The 18,143-nt window shown below is 56.0% G+C and overlaps 1 protein-coding gene across 3 annotated transcripts in view; it reads left to right on the forward strand.

The window, feature by feature from the left end:
- Nucleotides 1-16,763, forward strand: part of NOL4L (nucleolar protein 4 like) — a 63,371-nt gene extending 46,608 nt beyond the window's left edge. For all 3 annotated transcript variants that reach the window (XM_066561384.1, XM_066561385.1, XM_066561386.1), the window contains 6 exons: nt 7,029-7,300; nt 7,695-7,880; nt 7,960-8,151; nt 8,239-8,361; nt 8,621-8,822; nt 11,656-16,763. In XM_066561384.1, the coding sequence (XP_066417481.1) occupies nt 7,029-7,300; nt 7,695-7,880; nt 7,960-8,151; nt 8,239-8,361; nt 8,621-8,822; nt 11,656-11,855 (1,175 nt within the window). In that variant the 3' untranslated portion in view covers nt 11,856-16,763. The remainder of the gene's footprint in view (nt 1-7,028; nt 7,301-7,694; nt 7,881-7,959; nt 8,152-8,238; nt 8,362-8,620; nt 8,823-11,655) is intronic.
- Nucleotides 16,764-18,143: the final 1,380 nt, after the last annotated feature.

An 18,143-nucleotide genomic window follows, 5' to 3' on the forward strand; every position in this document is an offset into this window, starting at 1 on the left:
GTCACTCCCCAGGACACCTTGCCCTGGGATGTCAGGGATGGCACAGAGCTGTCCCCAGCACAGCAGTCTCTCTGCTGGTATGGCACAGCTCTGGGTCACAGTGCTGGCACTTGATGAGATGCCCACGATGTGCTGCACATCACCAGCTCCCCTGAACCACCAGTCTAGTAGAGCTTTCTGGGGAGGAGCAGCCTCTTGCCAAGTGCTGACCAAAAGCCAGGCTCCATCCACTTCTGACAGCTGGCACCCAACTGTGGGGCAGTGGTGCCCACCTCCCTGTGCCCTCATAGGGTCACTGCTGCAGCACTGGGTGTCACACAGCTCCCAGGCAGCCTAGACCTACTCCAGGTGAATATAAACACCCTTTGTAAGCCACAGGGAGAGCCCAGCAGACCATGGGCAATTGTCTGATGGCTGGCTAGTACAGGAGGTGGCCTGTGAGCCCCAAGACACTTGCTTAGCCCAAGCTGCAAAATCCTTACTCTTTCCAGGGCTTCTTGTGCCGGTGTTGAATTTTGGCCCTCGAAAGCCTTAGCTTTAAACAAGACTAGCACCAATAGCCAGGCCTTACTACAGCTGGACACAACCTTATCTCATTTTCATTAGGGGTATATTTCCTCTTTCTCCAGGGTGTCCCCATGCTGTGTTGGCTCCACAGGAGTCAACAAACGTGTGCCTGCCTCGCCTGAGTGGTCTGGGCTGGTGACTCCATTCCTGTCACCTCTTCCAGGGACACATCTGCTCCTCCCGAGCAAAGGCCCTGGCCTGTGATAAACACCCTCCTTTTGGTGTCCTTTGAAAGTTGTCCTTGCCTGCTGCCAGGCTGAGGAGCGCAGCAGGGATGCTGTGAGGCTGTGGTGGCTTTCCCAGCCTGGCACACTGAGCTCGACTCAGCTCTCTCATGGCTGCTGCAGGCACTGCCCAGTCAGTCCTGCTGGTGCACCGAGCAGGGTTTTGGGGGTCTCTTCTTTAACCTGGAGCAGAGAGGATCACCAGGCTATGGACAGCCAGCACCACCTGTGCCCCTCCCTTCCTCCCCAAACTGAGTACCCCCAACCAGAGGGGTGAGTGGGGACAGCAGGGTGAGCCCCACAGTACTAAAGGACAGTCCTAAAGGATTGGGGGTGCACAGCAGGGTCTCTCTTCTAGTGGTAGGCTGTGTTGGAGGCACCAGCTTGGCATGAATCCAGCCCAAACCCACCAAACTCGTTTGTTTGGCATGGGGAGAGGCAGTGCCCAAGGAGCATGGGGCCACAGCATGTCCCCTCCCTGCAGCAGGATCCGGGTGGCTGCCAGCAGCAGTGGCACAAGGAGAGGCTTGGTCTGTGCCACCTCCTTCCTCAATGTGAGCAAGGGCCAGCTCCTTGCTCAAGCATTCCTTGAGCTGCAAGGTGGCTGGAGGAGCAGCAGTGGGAGGGAAGGAACAATGTTTGGGAGGAGAAGGGAAAACCGAGGGACAGAGAGCGTTTGTGACAAGGCTGCTCTGTGCGGCGGGAGCTGACGAGCTTTGGTGCTTGGGAAAACATCCAGCACGGGGCTGGCGCGGTGAGATCCCGGTGCCGGAGGGAGCTGCTCCCTCGGGCTGGGCAGTGGAGCCGGGGGGAGACGGCACTGGGGGGCACCTTTCATGGCAGGGGACAGGGAGGCGGCCGCACAGCGCTGCCTTGTCCGGCCCAGCTCTCCCTGCAGACAGGCATTGTGTCCAGCCCTGCCAGATGTCTGGCTCGTCAAGGGCTCTGGTCGAGGCAGGGACCCAGGGAGGGAGTGTGGAGGGTGGACACTTTGTCTGGGACATAACGAGGTTTGCCTTAGCGAAGGAAGACAGGAAATAGAGCGCCTTAACTGGAACCTGGCCAGCCCCAGTGCACTGCGGCCCTCAGCCACGTTGCTTTTTTTCTTTCTTGTGCATCTTGGAGGCAAATGCTGGGCAGGACCTGGAGAAAATGGGCTCCGTGCTCTGACTGTGTGAGCAGTGTGGGGCCAGGGCCTCTCCTGCCACTCACCACCCAGTTATGGGTGCAGGATCCCTGCAGAGGTGGTTCCTTGCCCTTAATGAGTGTGGCTCTAACACCCTGCACTGGCCCCCCCCACGGGGCCCCCATTCCCACTCGGTCTCTCCAATTTGTATTAAGTATCCCTTCCTCGCAGGCTTTCCTCCTCCCCTTCTTCTCCCTTCTTGTCTCTTTTGTGAGTGAATAATTTATGGCACTTTTCATCTTCCTGGCTGTTGTTCCAGGCAGGCGGCGGTGGGATGCTCTATGCCCTCCTGACGGCCACTCCCAGGCTGGGCGTGCAGCTCCATCCTTTTCCGGTGCCACGGCAGGCTGGAAATGGGACAGACCCACCCATGAGCCACAGGAGGACTCAGGTGTGGCAGAATCACTGCCATCACCCGTGGAGCCATAGCAGGCAGGGCAATGGCTGGTGGATCCATGACAGCCCATGGGGCACCAAGAGTCACTGGTGGGACCTGGCATGGCTGTGACACCCACAACCGCCCAGGCAGGTGGGCAGCAGCCATGGGAGGGCTGCCCCAAGGCCGGCCAGGGGTCGCATGGCAGCAGGGTGTGGGCAGAGCCGGGTGGACCCCGGCCCACTGCATGGTGCGGGGCTGCGGTGAGGTTTCCGTGGGCCGCTGGCTCTTACATAAGCTCATTGTTTCCTGAGTCAAAAGAGGTTTTGTCTCCGCTCTGGAGATGTGACAGGAGGAGGAACAATTTGCCCCATTCATCTTTAACTCTGCTCTGGAGAGTGGTGCGGTGGCCTGCGCCGGCAGAGACGTTAAACCCAACCACTTCCCCGCCATAAAATCTCCCGGGGAGCAGGTGTTGGAAATCGCCCCTTCCCCTCCTGATCTCCTCAAATCCAGTGCCACAGAAATCAAGGATAATCCAGCAGCCTCTTCAAAATGAAAACGCTGAGCCCTGATTAATTCATTTAATAAGTGACTGATCACCTCCTCCCCCAGCACCGTGGCCCAAGAAGCCATTTTGCTTCTTGCTCTCCTGGGCTGATGCCGGGGAGATGCCGGGGAGATGCCGGGGCTGCAGCAGAGGCACCAGGCTGCTCCCCCACAGCCACCTCACCAGCCTCACCACGTGTCTTGTCGTTCTCTGGCCTCTGCAGAGGGGCCAAAGAGGGCAGCACTCCATGGACCTCAGGGCCAGCAGCCTCTGTTGGGCTCTCCAACCTCACCTGTCTTGCACAGTCCAGGGGCTGCTCCACCTCCATGCAGCCCAAGGAGCCCCAGCTCGAGGGGATTAAACAGGAGAACGAAATAGTCCCGTTTTCCAACCGAAAGATCAAACCTGTTAGAAGTGACATTGTTTTTGCAGTTCCATCTGCTTCAATTAGGGCACGGGGGTGGAGCAGGGGGGCTCCCAATTATCCTCATTAGAGGGGCTCCTCGTGCAGCCAAGCTCCAGCCGTGAGCAGGGAGCTCACCAGGCTCGTGCTGGTTGATAATGAATATATTCATGGCTGCGCAGCCTGGCCTTGCTCGCCTGCTGCTGCTGGAGCCCTGCTCCTGACATGTGCTTTGGGCACTGCTGGGAGATGAGGAAAACCTCTTCAAGCTCTGGAGCTTGGTGGGTTTTGCTGAAATGGAGTGTGGTCAACACAGCCCCACCACTGCTGAGAGTCCTGACACAGCTGCCAAAGCCAGGCAGGAGCCTAAATCTGGTCCCAGTACCCAGGGTGGGAATGCTCCTGCTCCCTCTCCCCTGGGTCCCACTCCCCAGCTCCTCTCAGGAATGGCTGTGGGCTGGAGATAACCCAGTGAAGCTGCCCAGGGAGCAGCTTCATCCCCATCCCTGGCCCATCCACCCCAACAAGGAGATTGCAGCTCCCTCCTGAGCTCATCTGCATTTTCAAGCTGGCTCAGGCCATTCTCATTTGGACCAAAGTACTCACCAATTTGAATTTGTGGCCATTTCTCTGCTAACAGTACTGAAATTAACCCACCACTTTGTGTGTGGAGCTTCTGGGAGAGCATAACATAAAAATACAGAAATAAGAAAATATCTGTAGCTTATGGGTTTAAAAACCTCATTATTTACGTACATCCATCCTTGTATAAACTAAATTGTTCTTTTAGTAGGTGCTGGCTACTGATATTAGATTCCCATTTCATTTCCTTATCCCACCTGGCAGGTTCCAAGAGACATCTTCTTTGTTTGCAATATCTTTTGCCTGTAGCAAACCCAGGGTTCGTAAATGCAGCAGCATCGGGTGGAAACCTGACGTGCATCTGCTGCTGTGTGTGTTTTGTGTGACACAAAAGAAAACCTGAGACGTGGAGGAATCGGGACAGTCCAGGTGTCACCCCCAGGATCCTGTCTGGTGTCAGCAGCCAGTGCAGGACTGTCCCTGCCTGCAGGAATGGGGGGCCAGACTTGGGGGCTGTGAGGAGGCTGGAGGTGGATGGGCAAGGGCAGAGTGGGATGCCCAGGGGGAGTGGGGGTAGTTAAGGCAGATTGGGGATGTCTGGGGTTGCTCATAGCAGGTTGAGGATGCTTTCATCCCTGCAGGGGTGCCCCAGGACGGGTTTGGGGATGTTCAGGGCAGCTGCACATTGTTCTCCCAGGTGACCAGAGAGGCAAACACCTCTCTTGGTGTCCTTGCCTGGCAGGGATTTTGTGCCATGGTGGGCCCCCAGCCCTGCTGGTGCAGGCAGCCATGCCAGGGGAGCTGAGGGAGGAGGTCCCACCATCATCCTGGGCACGGCGCCGATTGGCCCAGCGCTGTTGCTGTGGCTGTGCCCGGGCCGATGGCGGGGCCTGGCCTACAGCTCGTGCCTCCGTGCATGGGAATAATTCTCCTTAATCCTTCCGAGAGGCATCGCTGGATGAGACTGGAGCCTCCCTCTGGGAGCCCCATCTCCCCTGGCGCAGAGAGCAGTGCTGGGGGAGGGACAGCCGCCATCCTGGGCAGGGAGGCCTCTGTGCCCCCGGCCACCTGCCCGCTCCTGCTGGGGCCACAGCCAAGCCAGCATTGCTCCTGCACCCGTGCCGAGGGACAGCAAAACCCTGGGGGCTCAGCACCAGACCAGTGCCCTGGGCCAGGAGGGGTGTGGGGAGCAGGAGGTGGCAGTGCCCCCAACACCCTGCCCCTCCAGATGCAGCAGGAACCTGTGGACATGGTCTGGGATGCAGCCCCACCATTACAAACACTGGGACAGCAGACTGGAGCTGGTTTTGGAGAGGTGGCTTGGAGGGTGCCCCTGGATAAGCGCTGGCTGCTGAGCCCCTCTGGAGCCCCGCACTCCCTGGCACAGAGAGCTGGCACCGAGGGCTTTTGCCAGGACCCAGCCCCGTGGTGGGGCGGGTGACGCCTGCCACCGGCCCGGAGCACCCGGCACATAAACACCACCCCGGGATTAGGTCAGCTCTGGTCATCGCTCAGACGAATAAGTGGATCAGCGCAAGGGAAAGGAGGGGGAGGGAGCTCTGCTGAGTGGGGACCTCCAGTAGGGACCTTTTAATTTAGGAGCTCATGGGGCCAGGAGCCGCCTTGGCGCAGGCGCTAGGCTGGGCAGCGAGCGCTGCTGGGGTGACTGGGGACACGAAGTGGCAGCCCCGGCCGGCCCCACAGTCGGCTGGGATGCCCGAGTGTCCTCAAGTGTGTTTATTTTAAGGGATACAAAGTCCTGGGCCACCGCAGGGTCACCGCAGCACTCGCCCAGCCTGGCAGGAAAGTTTCCCGCAGGTGCTGGCAGGGGGAGGAGGAGGAGGAGGGTGAATGGCAGCAGCTGGGCACCATCCCGCCACCCTACTCCCACACACCTTTGGACCTGGCTCCCATGTGCCAGGAGCCATCGGTCGGGGCTGCGGCCGCCCCACAGCCCCGGCCCATTGTCCCAGGGTGGCCGGGCCGGGTGTGGGGACGGCCATCTGCTCCTCGCTGCCGACAGCTTCTTTGTTCACCGCCCGGCGCACGCTGGCGCAGGAAGCGGCTCCCACGTGCTTCGCCCTTTCCCTCTCGCAGAGGCACCTAATGAAATAAAGGATTTACTGCGGCGAGGGGGAGGGAAGGGAACAGGCTGAGCAGTTTGAAATGTCGTGCCTGGCCCCAGGGCCGGGCTCCCTGGCCAGGTGCAGGCAGGGTGGGTGCAGGCAGTGCTGGGCTCTCTGCCACTGCTGGGCTGTTCTTGGGGAGCCGCTGTAGTGGGAGCAGGCACAGGCAGGGGGATGGTGCCAGGGCCTGGGGTGTGAATGCAGCCAAGATCTGTGCACTGGGTGTGCGTGGCACTGCCATTGCCAGGGCCCTGACCTGTTTGTGTGGTGGGGAAAAGGCCTTGCATGTGCTGTGGGGATGGCTCTAGGGCATGTGGAAACTGGGAACAGGAGTGTAGGGTGTAGGTCACTTGGGTTTTGAGTGAGACAGGAAGGACATTGTGCAGCCCCTGTCCCCTCCCTGCAGCAGCATGCCAAGGAGGAGCCTTGCTGGGTGGTGCCAGCTGTGAGCAGAGCTCCTAATGCTGCTTTCAGACACCATGGATTCACGGTTTTCCCACCCAAGTGAACTTGTCCTTGTGTGTTATCCCCATGGGCCAGCACTCTGCAGAACTTCATGTTCCTTAAACACCAGTGCTGGAACTTGTCACTTCCCATTGCACCCAGCCCCAAACTGGGCCAGGAGGATGGCAGGGGACCTGGCAGGGAGAGGCAGTGCCCCTTTCTCCTCCCTGCAATGCAAACAGAAACTGAAAAGGACCAAATTCCAAAGTTCTTATTCAAGCCCAGGCACCATAGCTGCGGGCGGAGGCGTGGGGACTGTCACCTGCAGAGGGATGGGTGGCTCGGGCATGGGGCACGGCAGCACCTGGTGTGCTTTGAGGGATGAGGGAGTAGATCCCTGTGACAATGGCCTTGAAGGCAGGGACACCAGCATCTGCTGCATCCCAGGGCCCAAAGTGCAGCAGTGCCAGCCTGGCTCCCAGTGGCAACTCAGCCACCAAGTGACCCCAGAGCAGCTTTGGGAAGGTGGCCATAGGGTGCCAAGGGGGTGACACACATTGTTCCTTGCAGATGACTCCTCGTCAGAGAGCTGCAGCGGGAATGGCTCCTCCACCCTGAACCCCTCCACCTCCAGCAGCACGCAGGGCGACAGCGCCTTCCCCGAAATGAACGGCAATGGCACCGCAGCCCCCATGGACTTCACCACCTCCGCCGAGGACCAGCCCATCAACCTCTGTGACAAGCTCACCCCTGCCCACATCACCCCTTCCTACCAGTCTGACAGCTGCAGTGCCGACGGGCTGCGCAGCAGGGTCAAGTACGGGGTGAAGACCACAGCAGAGGTATGGCCTGGGATGCTCTGGGTGAGACAGGGATGCACCCCACACCCCAGCTGCTCCAGGGCTGGGCACTGCAGTGGGCTCACCTCACCCCTGACCAGCTGTGCCACAGCCACCATGTGACAAAGAGCCCATTCATGCTGGGTCAGTCAATGTTTGCCACAGGATCAGGCAGAGCCATGGCCCCACCAGCCAGAGCTGTCATGGAGCCACCAGGTTATCACAGTCTTGCTGAGGCCACCATGCTCCCCCCTGCCCAAAGCAGGCAGGAGGTGACGCACCTGGCCATGGGTTCATCTCCCTGGGTTGCAGGGGAGGGGTCAGACATAGTAAGACAAGGAGAAAGGGCAGGTGCATGAGGTGAGAGCTGCTGGTGGTAACCCCTTTCTCCTCTCAGTCCCCGCCGTACAGCTCTGGCAGCTATGACTCCATCAAGACAGAGGTGAGCGGCTGCCCCGAGGACCTGACTGTCGGCAGGGCCCCCACAGCTGATGAAGATGATGATGACCACGACGACCATGAAGACAATGATAAGATCAATGACTCGGAGGGGATGGACCCAGAGAGGCTAAAGGCCTTCAATGTAAGGAGAGCTCCAGAAGGAGGGTGAGCCCACCTGCCTTCCATCTCAGGGTTCCCACCACGTCTCTTCTCATTTGCAGATGTTTGTGCGCCTTTTTGTGGACGAGAACCTGGACAGGATGGTTCCCATCTCCAAGCAGCCCAAGGAGAAGATCCAGGCCATCATCGAGTCCTGCAGCCGGCAGTTCCCCGAGTTCCAGGAGCGGGCGCGCAAGCGCATCCGCACCTACCTCAAGTCCTGCCGCCGCATGAAGAAGAACGGGATGGAGATGGTGAGTGGGCACCCCAGTGCCCTGCCCTCAGTCCCAGTGCCCAGAGCAGCACATCCCTGAGCAGCCCCTCTGCTTGTGTCCCTGCAGACCAGGCCCACGCCACCCCACCTGACCTCAGCCATGGCAGAGAACATCTTGGCCGCCGCCTGCGAGAGCGAAACGCGGAAAGCAGCCAAGAGGATGCGGCTGGAGATCTACCAGACCTCCCAGGTACAGTGCTGGCAGCTGGGGGTGGGCGGGGAACAGAACTGGCAGTGTCCTATGGTGGGGTCAAAAGTCTTTCTGAAAGTCTGAGGGGCTGCAGAGCAGAGCCCTGTGGTGTGCCCTCAGCCAGTGGGGATGGGAATGCTGGTTTGGATTGGGCACACTGCAGCTGCAGGACACCAGGCATCCCTGCACTGTCCATCCTGCTGGCCGCAGAGGACAGCCAGGCTCCTCGCTGGAGCAGGTCTGTGTTTCCCCTGTGCAGGACGAACCGATCGCTCTAGACAAGCAGCACTCCAGAGACTCCACAGCCATCACCCACTCCTCCTACTCACTGCCAGCTTCATCTTACTCCCAAGACCCAGTCTACATCAATGGAAGCCTGAACTACAGCTACCGTGGCTACGGGTCCCTGGGGGGCAGCCTGCAGCCCCCCGCATCCCTCCAGACGGGCAACCACAGTAACGGTGAGTGGCTGTGCCAGGGGCACGGGGAGCCCACCCTGGCATCACCTCTGCCCCAGTGCACCAGGGGCTCCTGGCATCCCCACTGTGGGGTTGAGCTGGTTGCTGGAGGAGAGGCAGGGGCTGCTCCCACAGCTCCCACAAAGCTCCCAGTCCTGGCAGCACCTTTCCCACCACTGCACAGAGCTGCTCTGAAATCCCCTCTTGTCCCTTCTGTCTGGTGGCTCTGCCCACGTCATCAGCAGGTGGTTAATTGTTGAACTGCACTTGGAAGGACGGTTTGGGTGGCACTGGTGGAGGGAAGGAGTGTCACTTAAAAAAAAAAAAGGAGAATTCGTACCAGATTCTCTGTTAATTATTAACTGGGCGGGCGGCTATCGCTGCCCTGATCTCCTGCTGGTATGAGCAGCTCTGCTCTCGGGGATGGGGACAGGGTGGGGGGCACAGCCACAGCTCAGGAGGGCTCTGAGGGGCTGGGGACTGCGTGGGGACAGCTGAGAAAACAGGGCTGGTGCTGCAGGGCAGGAAGGTGGAAGGAGAATGTAGGCAGAGCTTGAGATTAGGAGCAAGTGAACAGAGCAGAGTATCCTGGAGCAGGGCACACAGGAAGGCTCTCAGGTACCTGGTGACTCGCCCACACCTGGAGCAAGAGGTGTCGGATGAGATCAAGTGCTCCCTCTGGCTCTGTCCTGCAGCAGTGGTGGCAGGAGGGGCTGGAGCCCTTGCCAGTCCTTGTCCAGTCCTCCTGCAATCCCTGGGTTGCCATTGCCTGTCCTGGTGCACTCTGGGCTCCTGCCCCAGCCCACCCCGACGGGAGCCAGGATTTGGAAGGATGTGATTTCCGGAGGCCTGAGAGATGCCTGTCTGGGATTAACTCTTATCATCCCTTCCTAATGCTTCTTAACCCTGAATAAAGATCCTGTCCCGGCCTCCAGCTGCTGAGACCTAATCCTCACAGCAATGGTTCCTCCCCAGAACAGCACAGCCACTCAGTCCCCACTGCCAGGCACCCTCCTTGGGCTCCTCCGTGTGAGACAGTGAACGTGCAGGAAGGTCCCTGAGCAGCCCCAGGCGGAGCAAACAGGCCCTGGGTGCAGCACCCAGCAGCACCTCGCCTTATTTCCTTCTAGGGGGTTTTTAAACCTCTGATTTGCAGTTGTCTTTTTCCCAAGCTCTTGCCCAGTCCTTGAGAGGGAAGAGCACTCTGCAAGGAGCTGCATCTTCTCCCTCTGAGCAGAGGCCCCGCAGGGCATTGCTGCCCAGAAGTGTCTTCACCCTCCATCCCCCACCTCAGGCAATTCTTGCTCAAGCCCACATCCCTGCTCCCAGCTCCTTCCCCCTTGGTGAGCTGGGAAACAAGCTCAGGCTCAGTTTACTGCTGCCTTTTCTGCCCAGTGAAATTGCTTTCGCATGAGAGCCTCCTCCTTCTCCTCCTCCTCCTCCCTCTCCTCCTCCTCCTCCTTCTCCTCCTCCTCCCCCGCTTTGAAGCTCTGGTTCTCTTGGCATGGAACACTTCTGCTGGTGCTGCTCCTTCCGCAGCTCCAGCATTGCTTTCCTTGAATGCTTTCCATTCTGCCCGGGGCAATGAGCTTCCCTCCCTGCCACCATCACCCGTGCCCCCCACCTGGACTCGGGGCAGCTGAATTCTCCCATCCTGGTTTGCAAACAGCCACAACACCCAGTCCTTGCTCCGTGTGCCTGGTGTCCCATGGCTGAGTCAGGCCACCCAGTAGGGGCTCAGCCATCCCAAAGCCTTTCTCCATCATCACCAACTGCTCCATCAGCCTGCAGCACTTCAGCTCACAGCCCAGGGATTGGTTCAGTGTCTTCTCTCCTTCCCTCCAGGCTGCAGCCTCAGCAGCCTCCTCTCCCTGACTACTATTGCATCTCTAGTACATCTCTTGGCACTTCCCATTTCCGATTGATTGTGTGGTTTTTGCTCTTTGTTTCGCTTCTCTTACTTAGTCCAACATGAAGCTAAGTCCACTTTTTCCCCTGCCTTTACCTTCTGGGGTCACTTGTCGAGATAAACCAGGGAAGCATAGCTCATGTGGGATGTTACTCCCCATATGCAGAGGGAAAACTGGAACTTTGAAGGTGATTTTGATGGTGCAGGTGCCAACAGGAGCTGGCTTACCTCCCAGCAGACCGTCTCTTCACAGAGCTGTGAGCCAGGCTGCAGGATGGGATTTTTGTCATATTGGCTCTCAGACCTCCTTATAGAATTGTTTGGTTTGGAAGAAGCCTTGAAGTTGACTTCACTCCAACCCCCTACCACAGGCAGGGACACTTTCCACTAGAGAAGATTGCTCCAAGCCCTGTCCAGCCTGGCCTTGAACAATTCCAGGGATGGGGCAGCCACAGCTTCTCTGGGCAACCTGTGCCAGAAACTCACCAATCTCACAGAGAATAATTTCTTCCCAGTATCCCATCTAAGCCTTCCCTCTGTGAGGTTGAAGCCATTGCCCCTTGTTCTGTCATTCCATGCCCTTGTCCAAAGTTCCTCCCCAGCTGTCTTGGAGCCCCTTTAGGCACTGAAAGGAGCTCTGAGGTCTCTGCAGAGCCTTCTCCAGGCTGAACAACCCCAATTCCCTCAGCCTTTCCCCCTAGCAGAGGTGCTCCAACCTTTGCAGCAACTCTGTGGGCTCCTCTGGACCTGTGTTCCTGTTGCAGAGACAGTGAGTGGCTGCTCTGATGTCTGAGAGGGAGCGGGAGCTCCTCACGTTATCCAGGCACTGTGGGTACCTTCCAAGTGCTGCAGAGGTCTGGAATCACAGCAGGATGAGTATGGGAAATGTTGCTGTGCCTGAGCTTCCCTCTCACTTTTCCTTGTCAGGTCCAACGGATCTCAGCATGAAAGGTGGGGCCTCCAGCACAGCCCCGTCCAACAGCACCAGCCGGGGCATGCAGGCAGCGCAGCTCAGCCCCACGGAGATCAGCGCCGTGCGGCAGCTCATCGCCGGCTACCGGGAGTCGGCGGCGTTCCTGCTCCGCTCTGCAGACGAACTGGAAAACCTCATTTTACAGCAGAACTGACTCCCCATGTCCGCATCGCTCCTCGGTCGACAAGACAATTTGTACCTGCTAGAAAGAGGCTCCCGGCGGTGTCCTGCTCAGGACCAGCATCGTCCTCCCGCCACGCGGTGGGCACATGTAGTTTTAGAAGGTGGGATCCTAAAGACCTGTTTTCTTTTACACTCCAAGCACCTGGGACTTCAGGCACAAGGACACGTTTTGGAACCGTACCAACAGCCGTGCCTCCGGCCGACCAGAAGCCAACCCTGCAGCTTGGAAGGATGTGGGACTTTGAAGGGCAGAAGGGAGCCTGGGGAGGTTTGGGGCTGCAGATGTATTTAGAATAACCTTTGTGGACCCAAATGTTAGATTCCCATCCCTGGATAATTTCCAAGTCTTAGGTGAGCTGAATCACATATTTATTGAGAAATGGACCCTCCTCTTCCCTTAGTAATTTATTTTTCTGAAAATGGATTCTTTTGAGTTTGTACAGATTGCCAGTTTTTTGTCTGTCTGATCAGAAGGAATTTATTCCTGTGAAATAACACATTCCATATCACTACACTACTAATTTCCAGGCAGCTCTGCCTGTTTCTCTGGTGAACCCTTGTCCCACAGGGAGCAAGTTTGCCATCCAGCCCTTGACATCGAGGCTGCTCAGCCTCCAGTGAGCGTAGGTGGGAGCTGAACAGCAGTGCAAGCATCCTGCTTAGGCCTTTGTTCTAAGAGGTCCCGTAGCAGCAGTGGGGTCTGAACCTCCCGCAGAGACTCGGCAAGCTCAGCAGACCTCCGGCTGGAAGGACATCTCGCACTCATTGAAGTCATTGCAGATAAGAGAAGGAAGGAAGAAAGGAAGGAGATACCTGAGAAACACTGTCTTGCGGTCACCATCCGTACTCTACCTCACACTCCATTGTGGGCTTCTTCCAGGACTGGCAGCGCCGGTCCTGGGGGTCAGTGGGTGCTGCAGACATGGGGATCGTGCTGAGGAGGCTGGAACCTCCGGCTGGGTCCTGCTGCGCCCGGCCGTGTGCTCCGCTCCGTCTGCAGCCAGCCCGGGGAGCACGGGGGCTGAACCGCCCGGTCCCGCGGGGTGTGAGGCTGGGCAGCCCCAGGGCTCAGCCCAGAGCTGAGCTGGAGTGGTGACCGCCCGCTTCTGGGCAGCATTGAGCAGCAGAACTGACAAAGTCCTCTCCAGGGCCCAGGATCCTTCCCCCTCCCTGCTCACAGTCCTGGAACAAGCCCACAGTTCCCAAAGTGTGGAAGAACCGTAGTCCAATGATCATTCTGCCCTGTTTCCACCCCCCAACAACGATGCACTTCGTTTTGCTCAGTGCAATACCTACTGCCAGTGCTGCTAACCCAGGGACCTCGCTCCGGCCAGGGGTGCTGAGCCCAGCCCAGCCATGCAATGTGCTCTGGAGCTGTGCAGAGACCAGCGAGGGTCCCGCTGCTCCCTGTCCCCCGCAGCCCCCCCACTTGGCTGAAGTCCACACCATGAGATAGAAATCTGATAAGTGTAAAGCTGTTTTGTAGGTAGGAACTTTCTTGGTTTGGAGCCAGTTTTTATCTTATTTTTTGGCCACTCGGAGCCAGCAGCCAGGGGCTGCTGCTCCAGGGGCCAACGCTGGTGGCACAGGCTTGAGCAGCCGCTGGTCCGGCCAGGAGCGGGCCCGGGCAGTTCCCCTGTACCCTCTGTACCCCATGATGCTCCACACACTGGAAGAAAAACAAAACTTTACCCTGCTCTTAGTCTCAGAACAGAAAAAGCTGCTGGCTCCTGAGGCCAGGTGTGCCTGGCCCCACAGCAGAAGGGATCAACCCTTGCATTGACTGTTTTCCCCAAACCTTAAAACTTTCTGTAGCATTTGGAGAAAAGGGACCCAGCCCCTCGCCGCGGGGTGCAGCTGAGGGGTCAGTGCAGAGACAGGTGATGGTGGCTCTTAGACCTGACCCGATGCTGGAGCACCCATCCCCTCCTGCCGAGCATGGGGAGGGGGCCCCGGGCACGCCAGCCCCCAGCCAGGGCTCAGACTCAACGCTTTCCCCAGCACTTCAGAAGCCTGCTTGGTTTGTCCACTGCATCCTCCCATACTTGGAATTTATGTAAATATTTATTTTTGTGTGAATACCATGAAGTAACAAACCTTTGACAAAATCTGTAACTGCAGCCATTTGTGAAAGTCTTACCGTTCAGGCAGGAGAGGCAGAGACAATCGCTGTCCCGGGATTCTCCCTCTCCATGGTCTCCCACCCACGCCGGTGCCTCCCTCCTCGGCAGAGGCAGAGGAACCTTTAGCCATAAGTTTGCCATCAGTTTGTACTGAAACAGAGGTAACCTGGGGGCATATGGACAGACCACCAACAGCCACAGTTGGGTTAAGTTTTATTTATCCAAGTCATTCCTGATCACCTCTGAACCTGTCTCAGCACATGTGGAAGTTCAGGAGCTCTCACACGTGGTCAAACTGCTGTAGAGGACACCGAGGCCGCGTCGTGAAGGAGGGTGCCCAACACCACCCTGTCCCAGCACCTGATGTTCATAACCTGCAGCTGAATGGTACAGACTCAGATTCCCAAAGCCCTGGTGACAGCCACATCTGGGACAAGTTTTAAAACAAACGGGATTGACTCCGAATTTCTGTCAGGGATCTTTTTATTTTTCTTTCCCCTCCTTTTTTTTTTTTCCCCTTCTTTTTTTTATTTTTTAAATTTTTTTTAGTGAGCCACAGCATTCTGGTTCCTTTGGCATGAGCTCCACAGACATCTCCATGCTCTGCAGCTGCTCCGTGCTCCACCGTGACTCTCCCTGTGCTCCAGGACTGTTCACAGCCACATTCCTGCGCTCTCACTGGGCAGGACGGGGTCAGGAATTGCTAGTCCAGGTTCTCAACAAGAAGGAACAAGCAGGAGCAGAATACACCGGCTTTCCAGATATCTGAGAGGTGGAAGGAGAATGCTGGGTTAGCAAATGGTCTGGATGGTCTTGGGTTTGGTTAAGAAAAGCTGATCACTGGTCAAAAAAAAGAGATTTTTTTTTTTTTTTTAAATTTTATTTTACTTCTACACACCCATCCTGCCCTGGATGTGCGGTTCCCATGATGCTGTTTCTCTATGGGAGAGCATTCCCGGGGTTGTGAGCAGATGTAACTTGTACCTCCCTGATCCCAAGGGCCACTTCCCTCCCGGAGCGGCCGTCGGATTTAGTACCAGTTCATGAAAAAAAAAAATGCTGCTTTGAACTCAGAGGGTTAATATACTTTTGATTTGTAATTTTTTGTAAAACTTTTTACAAGGTAGCATAGTATTTCACCAGATACCAACTACAATCCGTCCATGGTCTGATTTTTATATAATTTAGTGGTGCTTTAGAAACTTTTGTTTGGTTGTTTCAGAGCTGCACAGCTCAGTTCTTCGCCTGTATCTACCTAAGACCAATGTGAACCTTTGTATTTTTGCTCCTAATTTTGGACTCAGTGAAAGTGTACTGTTTACATGTACAGAACTCCCGACCCCGTGTGTTCTGCCAGACCTGCTGTTGAAGAGGAAGCTGCCCCTCACCCAGTTCGTCTGCTTAACCCAGCCACAGCCTCACCCACCCACTGCCACGCGCCCGCCCCAGGGACACCCCACCAAACCCACACACCCTTTAAGCAATTTTGGGTTTTGCACAAGCTGCTGCATTTTATTTCCCCCCGGTAGTTTTACAGATCGGCTGCAATTCCAATCGGGAGCTGATCCGGGGCTCTGAAGCACCAGATCTGGGCAGCGCTGCTGCCTCCCCATCCTCCTCCTCCTCCCACACGGGCGGGAGGGCAGTGCTGCCCGTCGGGTCCAGCTGATGTAGGGGAGCAGGGGGAAGCACTCCTGAGCAGAATTGGGAATACTTTAGGGAAGGGGGTGAGCTCGCCCAAGCCGGCTGCTGGCTTGGGGTGGAGGTGGGAGCGCGGTCCCACGGGAGGCTCCCAGCGAGGCAGAAGAGGCTTTTGGGAAGCTGGTGCTTTCCCGAGGGCTCAGACAGAAAGCGTATGGCACTTAATCCAGCTTCTAAGGTGACACTTTATTGCTTAATCAATTGATTCCTTTGGAAATGATATTTTTGCAGATAGGCACCTATGCAACTTCATGTGGCTCTTAAGCAGATGAGCACTTCCTCCTCAACGAGCTTGATAAGAGTTATTTGTGTTATATACTGTGGATTTTTCCAGTAAATGTGGCTTAATATTTTAATTCTTAGAATGTGTGTCTATTATATATGTGATGCAACTTAATTCTGTTCTGTTTGTGGAATGATTAGCACAGGCCAACTCCCTGTCCCCTCACTTAACAAAGACCAATGAGCTGTTAATCGAGCTGTTATCTCCATGGTATTACTTGCTAAATGCACTGATTTCATAAGTATGTGGAATCCTTTTTTTTTTTTTTCTTTTGAATCTGTATATCATATATAAGACTGAATCTACTTAATAAACACTGTATAACAAAAAGGGCTTTCTCCTCCACTGTCGAGCCCCGCTGGGTGCTGCTGGCCCCAGCGCTGCCCCTCGCCCCAGGCTCTGTGCGAGAGGTTGGTGCCATCAGTCACCAGAGCGGGATCTAAATTTAGGTGTTAAAAGGAAGAAAAAAAAACCAAACCAAAACATCTCTCTCTCTGTTGACATAAGCTGTGCTTTCCATTCCGTAACAGACAGCGTGGGTACCAGAGAGAGCAGTGGCAGCACTCACAAAGGGGGCAAGGCACCAGTTTTATGCTTAACTTATATTTTGACAAAATTAATTTTGTGAAGTGTCTGGTTTTTGTGAGAAAAAAAAAAAAAAAGAAAAAAAAAGTTTTCATTGAAGTTTGTGCAAAGTTCTCCCTCATGGAAAATACTGATTTTTCGTTATCAGCTTTATTCACTAAGTATAATAAACCTGTGCATCCATAAATGTTCCTCTTCAAGCACTGTATAGATACCATCTCCTGGTTTGATCATCAGGAGACCCAGAGGGTCCAAGGGGTTTGCGGCTTCCATGGAAATGCAGCTGCCCAGGGGTGTGGGGATGCTGGCTGGGCAGAGGGGTGGGCTGCCCCTTCCTGGGATTTGCTACGGAGCGAGGCCAGGAGGACCCACCTGAATGTTTGTGCTTGTAAAGGATCACCTGGGACAGCGCATCCCAAACAGAGCATCCACAGAATTCATTCATGTCTGGCAGCACAGCACCAGTGGCCCTGTGTCCCTGACACCATTGGGTCTGTGACTGAGCCTCTGGCTGAGCTCTGCTTCCAGCTTTCCAAGGCAGCATGGGAGAGGGCTAGGCACAGGGATAAGCAGTGCCAGGCCACGCCAGCTGCAAACCAGTTGGCATCACCTGCTGAGGCTTCCACAGCCCCCTGGCCAGACTGGTTCAGGATGTCCCTGTGCCTGCAGATGGCCCCACCAAGCACGGCAGAGCCAGAGCCAAACAGCAGCCGGGCCGGGAGAGGAAAATCTGTTACTTGGCACACAAATATCACAGAGAGAAAAAAAAAAGGAAAAAAGTGTATTGCTCTTTGTGAAATTCTGAAGTTAATGCGTTTTGCTCTTGAAACCCCCAAGCTCCCCTATTCCAGAGGTAGCTAATCCTGATGCCATCACCCCCATCCCAATAAAACAGGGAAGGATTAAATACTGAGTTTAAAAGCTTGGCTAAGTAACAACTCTTCTCAGTTTTTGCATTCTCTGTATTTAGCTTATTTAAATTATCCAGGTATTCTGCCAGAGTCAGAACATCAGTGAACCACTAAAAACCCACAGAAGCCTTTTTTCACCCCAAATGCTGGTGCTGGACCATCTGCTGCTCCAGCCCCAGCTCATGTGTGAGGCCATGGCTGCAGTTCTGCAACGGCAGCGCTGTGGAATGCCAGGGAGTCAGGGATTGTGTCACCACAGGATCTCAGCACTCCCACAGCCCCAGGCAAGAGATCCCTGCTCGCCCTGCAGAACCCAGACACATAACATCATATTTCATGTTATTTCCTTACTGCCCAAAAAAGAGAAAGGACTTGGCCATAAAGTGAGTTTCCAAGTAGTTTCAATAAACTGTAATTGGTATCACATTTATGCTCTTGAGAAACATTTTTAGATCCATTTATCCAACAGTGACTGCAGTAACAGCAGGACCTGCCCTGACATTGGGAAAAGTCTCAGTGCTGCTGCCCACAGGCATCACCCCAGCAGGGCAGGGAGCCCCTGTGACTGTGGGGGGCCCCTGCAGTGTCCCACAGCATCCCGTGGCTCTCAGAGCCTCCAGGGTGTGCATTCCCCAAGAGCCACATGGTATCTCTGC

This window comes from Molothrus aeneus, chromosome 17 (assembly GCF_037042795.1).
Source record: "Molothrus aeneus isolate 106 chromosome 17, BPBGC_Maene_1.0, whole genome shotgun sequence".
NCBI lineage: Eukaryota > Metazoa > Chordata > Aves > Passeriformes > Icteridae > Molothrus > Molothrus aeneus.